This window comes from Morus notabilis, unplaced genomic scaffold (assembly GCF_000414095.1).
Source record: "Morus notabilis unplaced genomic scaffold, ASM41409v2 Scaffold27, whole genome shotgun sequence".
Classification (NCBI taxonomy): Eukaryota; Viridiplantae; Streptophyta; class Magnoliopsida; order Rosales; family Moraceae; genus Morus; species Morus notabilis.
The window spans coordinates 21,559-30,434 of NW_010360525.1; the positions used below are offsets into that span (position 1 = coordinate 21,559).

Genomic DNA, 8,876 nt, shown 5'->3' on the forward strand with positions numbered 1-8,876 from the left:
AGTGAGTCGATGTTTCAGCTCCATGAACGCTTCCTCACATTCTTCATCCCAAACCAACCTAACATCCTTTCTCGTCAACCTTGTCAAAGGCGATGCAATCCTCGAGAAATTTTCCACAAATCGCCGATAATATCCCGCTAACCCAAGGAAACTACGAATCTCTGACACATTCTTCGGACGCCCCCAGTTCAACACAGCCTCTACCTTGGAGGGATCAACTGATATGCCCTCTTGGGAAACAACATGTCCAAGGAATTTCACTTCAGTCATCCAGAAATCACACTTTTCTTTCTTAGCATATAGACGATGTTCCCTTAAAGTCTGTAAGGCAATTCTCAAATGTTCTGCATGTTCCTCTTGAGTCTTGGAATAAATCAAGATGTCATCGATGAAGACGATGATAAAGCGATCTAAATGCGGACGAAAAACTCTGTTCATGAGGTCCATAAATGCGGCTGGGGCATTGGTCAACCCGAATGGCATGACAAGAAACTCGTAGTGACCATAGCGAGTGCGAAAAAGCTGTCTTTGAAACATCCTCATCTCTTACCTTCAACTGATGATATCCTGACCGTAAATCAATCTTAGAGAAATATCGGGACCCACCTAACTGATCAAACAATTCGTCAATGCGGGGTAGTGGATACTTATTTTTGATGGTGACTCGGTTGAGTTGACGGTAATCCACGCAAAGTCTCAATGACCCATCATGCTTCTTTGCGAAAAGGATAGGAGCTCCCCACGGTGATGTACTAGGACGAATAAACCCTTTCTCCATTAATTCTTACAATTGCTTCCTTAACTCAACATTTTCAGCAGGTGCCATGCGGTATGGAGCAATAGAAATGGGAGAGGTACCGGGGATTAAATCTATGAAAAACTCAATCTCTCTGTCCAGTGGAAGCCCTGGTAGCTCATTTGGAAACACATCTCAAAAATCATCCACCACCGGTATATACGAAGATTCATTTGCCTCATACTCTCCTTCTAATGCAAAAACCATTCCCAAGCTCTCTAGATTCTTCTGACCTCTAATGCAAGCTTTTAAAACAGGTGCTGGCGTTACTGCTCCTGTCTTAGCCTGATAGTCTATGACTTGCCCGTTTTTAGTAAGGAGTGTGACACTTCTCCGGTAACAATCCACTGTAGCACGATACTTACTTAACCAATCCATACCTAGTATGACGTCAAACCCAGTCATTGGCAACACAAATAGGTCGGCTTATAGTCGATGATCGCCTAAGACTATACAACAGGATCTACAAATCATAGATACCTCAACTATACCTCCCATCGGTGTACTAAGAGTCAAAGGGGGATCATGCGTATCAACGCCTAATTGTAGAACTGAAGCAAATAACATGGAAATAAAAGAATGCGTGGCACCAGTATCAAATAACACCTGAGCCCAAGAATGAGAGACAAGTATCGTACCATCAACTACGGAGTGATCAGCCTGTTGTCCTCGACCAATGGTTGTCGTTGATGTGACAGCATAAGCCTGACCATGAGACTTTCCCTTGTTCCTTTGTCCTCTACCACGATTCCCATGACTGCTACTTGCACCAGCATTTCCTCCCGAAAAGTAAGGTCTCTGACTCCCAGAAGCTTGAGGAGTAGGCTGATAACTCTGACTCTGCTGAAAACTTGAACCTTGTGGTCGTGGCTGGAGGTAATAATGTGGCTGAAGACCACGCGGTTGAGGGACAGAAGCATAAGAAGCAGTCGGGTTCTGAAAAGATGCTTGATTCCCACTACCTGAAGCTGAACCAGTATGGCTACTCTGTTGTCCCCCAGGAGCTAAAGGCGACTGCATCGGACGGCTTGGGGCAATTTCGCTTAAGGTGTCCGGGTTGCCCATAGGTATAACAGGCGTAAGGCTGGAAACGTCCGCTACCTGAAGAGCTACTACTGCCACTCGTGCCACTATTTTGCGGACCTTGACCGTGTGTCTTATCCTTTTTACCCATTTTTCTTGAGTTTCCGCTTCCTCCTGGTCCTTTGTACTCTCCATAAGTGCTATTGAGCTCGGCTTCAGCTCGCTCGGCTGCATCAACCAGCTTGAGAAAGTTGTTTAAAGCAGTAGATGTTATCATCTGTCTAAGTCTAGGCCTCAGGTTCTTTCAGAATTTCTCACCCCTAGCCATAGGGTCTGCAACTGCGCCAGGATTGTAACGAGATAGATCGATAAACCGGGCATGATATTGCGCTACTGTCATATCACCCTGTACCAAGTCATCAAATTCTCTGATCATCCTCAGTCGATGGTTCTCAGGAATAAACGTCCTCTTGAACAGTGCCTCAAACTCATCCCAAGGAAGATTAGGTATATCATAGTCTCCCCCCTGACTTTCTAGCCATTGCTCCGCTTTTCCTACAAACATGTAGGTTGCAAAATCAACACAGTATTCCGGCGGAATTCCTAAAGTTTGGAGTTTCTTTTTGATGCTCTTTAACCATTGCTCGGCGGCTACCGGATCTGGCTCGCCAATAAAAGTAGGAGGTTTCTGCTTCATGAACTTTTCAAGCAATGTCAGGCGTTGTTGAGCTGGATTGGGATCCTGTGGAGGATTTTGGACATTTTGAAAGGCTTGGAACATGACAGCAAATTGTTCCATATCGAAAGCTGGGGCAGCAGGTTGGGGATTACGCCTTGGCGGCATATTTTTTTGATTTGACTGTGAAAATTCAACAGGATTAGTACTGATGATGATTTACTCACAAAAAGATAAAACCCAGTTAAAACCGTATAAAATGGTGCTACATTCCCTAGGTTTCCCAACCTAGGCTCTGATACCAAAATTTGTAACACCCCTAGGTGGGGGTTACGCAATAAGAATAAAATACGAGGGATAAACGAAAATAAAAATAAAATATAACTCCTGAAATATAAACGACAAGTGCCCATGGGACTTTTAACGAAAAACTCATGATTAAAATCACAACTCGACAAAGAAAATTAAACCATAAATCCACAGTACAATGTAGCACCAAGTAAAATACTAAAATAATACAACCATCATCAGTCACATCCATGTTGAAAACAACCCAGTCAGGATCTTACATAAAAGAAGAAGACCAAAAGAAGGGATAGGTCTCCAACACGTGCACACTGTGAAACGTCAACTCCTCGTCTGAAAGATTACACTGCACACCACCTGGGGATGGGAAGAGAAAGGGGGTGAGCATGAAATGCTCAGTAGGAGGACTATTACTCACCTTTAGTTTTATTTAGTTTTCCAATTAAACCTGCATGGTTAGTAGTTTTTATGTTTTATGTATAATGAGTCAGATGATCAGTATCAGTGAGATAACCCAATCCGTACGCTCGTGATGAAAAACCCCCGAAGGGCGCGGTGATTCAGAGGCACTGATAGCAAGGAGCTCTATCTCGACGTCCCTACCAGATCAGTTCTCGAACCACGGGCAAGGGTGAACTCTCATTCCGAGCCCTCACCAAGACGCAACCACTGTACAGTAACCTTGGGGATTCTCAACCCCGGAGAGCGTCATCACCTCTCCCCTCTTTTACCTTTTCGGGTTCACACCCAGGGATGGTGAACGGCCACACCTACTGTTAGCACATATCTCACTATCGTGTCCGGTTTACATTCTCCTAACCATGCTTTTGTGTCAGATTCCAAAGTTATGTCAAAATCTCTTGGCCACGCTGTACATTACAGGACGGGCCCCCTAATGCTTCTATTTCAAGTCATGTCATATAATAGTAATAAATAAGTTTAATATACAATTTCAATCTTCTCAAATTTAACAAAATAAAATAAATTAAATTAAATTCCACAAAAGTTAAGTAATAGGACCCCTACCTCAAAACGGATCGTCAATTGGAAGTCGAGAAGCTGAGAAATGAAGCTTCACCGGAATCCGGCCACCGGCAGCGGTACGGCGGCGGAGCTTCCCGGTGAAGAATCCCGCGGCGGACTTGGGTCCTACCCCCCCTAAATCAATAGTTCTGAATCCAATGGCGATGTCAATTTTACCAAATTCGGCCTCTAACAACACGGATCGAGATCCTCAATTCCGGCCAAATTTTGAGTCTTGAATCTTTGTTTTTAGCCACGGATCTTCAAAATTGATTGAGGGCTTTCATTACCCGTGAGATTCTGAGTATTTTGACACCAAGATCACAAGGATCCAACGGCTAGATCACCGGAACTATCCTCCCATTTTTCTCACGGTGGCGGCGGCTCATTTTCCGGCAAGCCAACGGTGGCGACCACGGCTGGTGGCCCAGAACGACTTGTCGGCTCCCTCTGAAGCTAATGAGCTGGGCGGTGTCGTTCACGGCAGCCGGAGGAGGGAGGTACGAGGGCGGCGGCGACGAGAAATCCGACCACCATAGGCGGCGGCGCTCCGGTCAGAATCAAGCCATGCTGCTAGTACGGTTTTCTTCGTCTCTTCGCTCTGAGTCTATTGGGACCGGAATCACCTCAATCGGACACCGGACGGCGAAGATATCACGATCGGAAGTTTGGGTGTTTTTTAAAACTTTAGCCGGCGAGTGTGGCGTTGTCCGGCGGAGTTGGCGGCTGGAAGACACCAATCTGGACTCAGCTCGACGAGATCTTTCCAACGAGGCGGGAGGTGTCGAAAACGGACGCCCGAATCTCGCCGGAGGTGGGTCGACCGTGTGTGGAGAAAAGGAGAGAAAATGAGAGAAAATGAGGAGAGGGAAAATGAGGGTTTTCTGATTGGTGAGGATGAGGAACACGCCCAAGTGGCACTAAATGACAGGTTGGGCATGTTGACTGTCAAAATTTTCATTTTTGACCCCCATATTTCTCTTAAATTCAAATTATGGCCCAGATTTCTAAAATTTTCACACTTAAGTCTTTAAAAATTACAAATTGACCGCAAATAAATTTTGGGTTTTACACACACCATGGAGTTGTACTATTTCCTTAAAGAACAAATCAGCTATGTTGGCTACATCATCCGTCTTATGACAAGATATAAAATGTACCATCTTAAAAAATCTATCTACAACCACAAAAATGGAATCCCTTCCTCTCTTTAACTTAGGCAAGCCTAAAACAAAGTCCATAGAAATGTCCACCCATGGCGCACTAGGTACGGGTAAAGGTGTGTACAATCCATGAGGTAAAACTCTAGACTTAGCCTGCCTATATGTGACACATCTAGAACACAATCTCTCCACGTCACGTTTCATCTTAGGCCAAAAAAAATGCTCATGCAACAATTCTAAAGTCTTTCTTACACCAAAATGTCCCATTAAACTTCTGCCATATGCCTCACGCACAAGTAACTCTCTCACAGAACTAATAGGCACAGAAAGTTTATTCTCTCTAGACAAATACCCATCCATCCTATAGAACTTTCCAAATGCTGCCCTTTCACACGCCCCATACACACTAGCAAATTCAGCATCAGTAGCATACAAATCCTTAATATATTCAAATCCCAATAACCTTGCATTTAAAGTAGAAACAACTGCGTACCTTCGAGACATTGCATCACCCACAACATTTTTCTTACCTTATTTGTATGTGATCTCATAAGGAAAAGTCTCAATAAATTCCACTCACTTTGCATGTCTTGTATTTAAGTTACCTTGCCCTTTTATATCTTTCCTTTGGCCATAGGTAGTGCTGCCATGTTTCCAAAGCCATCACTAATGCGTATAGCTCCTTGTCCTAGGTTGGGTAATTTAAAGCTGCCCCATTAAATTTTTCGCTAACATAGGTTATTGGCTGGTTTTCCTGCATCAAAACAACTCCAATACCTATACCTGAGGTATCACACTCAAACTCAAAATTTTTAGAAAAATTAGGTAACACAAGTAGAGGTGCAGCACATAACCTTTCGTTGATCTCCTTGAATGCATTTTCTTACTCAATTCCCCATTTAAACCCCACAGTTTTCTTAACACTTCGGTGAGTGGTGCGGCTAGTATGTGCTAAAATCTTTAACAAAACGCTAATAAAAACTAGTCAAATCATGGAAACTTTTTACCTCAGTAATTAATGTAGGTGTTGGCCACTCTTTGATGGCCTTCACTTTTTCTTTGTCCACTTTGATTCCATTTGCACTAACAACATAACCAAAAAATACAACTTTTTGCATGCAAAAGGAACACTTTTTAAGATTGGCGTATAATTTTTCTTTTCTCAACACTTCAAGCACACACCGCAAATGTTCAACTTGCTCATTTAAATCTTTGATATACACTAAAATATCAAAGAAATAAACTACAACAAACCTGCCTATGAATGCACGTATGGTATATATGGTTCATTAACCTCATAAAAGTGCTCGGGGCATTAGTTAACCCAAAAGGCATTACCATTCATTCGTACAAATCATATTTAGTTTTGAAAGCAGTTTTCTATTCATCACCTTCTTTTAGACGAATTTGATGATATCCACTTTTTAAATCAAATTTTGTAAAAATGTAAACCATATTTGTTCCTGACTTGTGTGCCATGAATATTATCTTATGACCATTAGTGGATTTTGCATGACTGGAGCGACGAAGACGCTGTGACAATACTAAAGCGATGTTGAGAAGCAATTTAGAGCAAAGAAAAAGGAGGGAAAGTAATAATCATAGACATGGTGATTGAGTACCCAAAGATAGATAAAAAACTCAGCTAAATCACAACTCTACTTTGACATGTTGATGATGGTCAACCTCGCCAGTAGAGAGCGTAATCAAAAGGACTGGTTATTACGCCCAATTTGTGTATTGAATAAAGCGCTCTATTGCAGCACAGTAAAGGTTCCACAAGGAAGTGACAACGAACAAGCAAGATTAATTAATATAAAACAAACTTTAGAGAGATAAACAAATAAAGATAATAAAAGATGGATATTTTTGTAATTTTCAATTGAGAAAAATAAAAAGAAGAAGTGATTCTTATAAAACAATTCAATAACCAAAAGTGGTAAGGCATCAAGAATCCCTTATGTGTGTTGTCTTCCAATCTAGGTATGATTTTAATAAACAAACTTATTTGAGTGAATTAAACCTCACGTTAATTTCAAAAGGATTATTATTATAAGTTGTCTTAAATCAACAATATGTTACTCTAACAATATTACAGTAAAAGATCAACTCATAAAATAATTCTAAATATCAAAACATTACATGACAAAATTACATAAATAAAGCACGATCGAATTTATATAAATATTTAGCACACAATATTTAGAAATAAAAGATGAAGGATTTAATTCATTCAAATGTATAAAACATTATATAGCAAAAAGGATCAAATCCTTGACTGGAAAACTCTAACAAAAAAGTTCATTTCTAACCTCACCAAAAGAAACACTAACCTAACTTGCAAAATATTTTCACAAATTCTAAAAAGAATTACGAAAATTAAAGCAAGACAAGTTTGAGAGAAAGATTAAACAGAGTTTTCTTTAGATGACTATTTATAGTGTCTATGAAGCCTTGCATTCTAGGAAATAATCGTTGATTTATGGTGCTCGGTGCATTAGTTAACCCAAAAGACATTACCATTCATTCGTACAAACCATATTTAGTTTTGAAAGCAGTTTTCTATTCATCACCTTCTTTTAGACGAATTTGATGATATCCACTTTTTAAATCAAATTTTGTAAAAATATAAACCATATATGTTCCTGACTTGTGTACCACGAATATTATCTGATGACCATTAGTGGATTTTGCATGACTGGAGCGACGAAGACGCTGTGACAATACTAAAGCGATGTCGAGAAGCAATTTAGAGCAAAGAAAAAGGAGGGAAAATAATAATCATAGACATGGTGATTGAGTAGCCAAAGATAGATAAAAAAGTCAGCTAAAACACAACTCTACTCTGACATGTTGATGATGGTCAACCTCGCCGGTAGAGAGCGTAATCAAAAGGACTGGTTATTACGCCCAATTTGTGTATTGAATGAAGCGCTCTATTGCAGCACAGTAAAGGTTCCACAAGGAAGTGACAACGAACAGGCAAGATTAATTAATATAAAACAAACTTTAGAGAGATAAACAAATAAAGATAATAAAAGATGGATATTTTTGTAATTTTCAATTGAGAAAAATAAATAGAAGAAGTGATTCTTATGAAACAATTCAATAACCAAAAGTGGTCAAGAATCCCTTATGTGTGTTGTCTTCCAATCTAGGTATGATTTTAATAAACAAACTTATTTGAGTGAATTAAACCTCACGTTAATTTCAAAAGGATTATTATTATAAGTTGTCTTAAATCAACAATATGTTACTCTAACAATATTACAGTAAAAAATCAACTCATAAAATAATTCTAAATATCAAAACATTACATGACAAAATTACATAAATAAAGCACGATCGAATTTATATAAATATTTAGCACACAATATTTAGAAATAAAAGATGAAGGATTTAATTCATTCAAATGTATAAAACATTATATAGCAAAAAGGATTTAATTCATTCAAATTAAAGCAAGACAAGTTTGAGAGAAAGATTAAACAGAGTTTTCTTTAGATGAGAATTAAACTCCCCAAACCTTTAGCGAACCCTTCTATTTATAGACATTATAGTGTCTATGAAGCCTTGCATTCTAGGAAATAATCGTTGATTTATGACTGATTATGAATCACCAATTTCTTTCCTCATTTGTTGGACAAAAGGTAGACTGCTTCGGCTTGATATATGTGGACAAATCTTCTGAAAAGGGAAACATAGGCTGCCACAGTTAATTGGAGCAAAATTGGGTTGATTGGCATTGACCTACTAATTTGGGGCTGAATTTGCATTGATTTGGGGCTAACGAACTGTGCACTTGGCTGGATTTCCTGCCATTTGGGCCTTGGGCCTTAGTTGGACTGCTAGACTCAAACGACGCTGGGGCTGCTGCTGGGAAGAGCGA

At 40.0% G+C, this 8,876-nt stretch overlaps 2 protein-coding genes across 2 annotated transcripts in view; both read right to left on the bottom strand.

Annotated features, from left to right (window-relative positions):
* Positions 1-543, bottom strand: part of LOC112091328 — a 2,324-nt gene extending 1,781 nt beyond the window's left edge. The window contains exon 1 of the mRNA XM_024164684.1: positions 59-543. Coding sequence (XP_024020452.1) covers positions 59-543 — 485 coding nt within the window. The remainder of the gene's footprint in view (positions 1-58) is intronic.
* A 1,580-nt stretch (positions 544-2,123) lies between these two features.
* Positions 2,124-2,663, bottom strand: LOC112091329. The gene has a single exon (XM_024164685.1). The coding sequence runs from the start codon at positions 2,661-2,663 to the stop codon at positions 2,124-2,126; it is 540 nt and encodes a 179-aa protein (XP_024020453.1).
* Between the last annotated feature and the right edge of the window lie 6,213 nt (positions 2,664-8,876).

Excerpts from the sequence above, each read along its gene's own strand:
- LOC112091329 (XM_024164685.1), bottom strand. The coding sequence starts at position 2,663 with ATGCCGCCAAGGCGTAATCCCCAACCTGCTGCCCCAGCTTTCGATATG.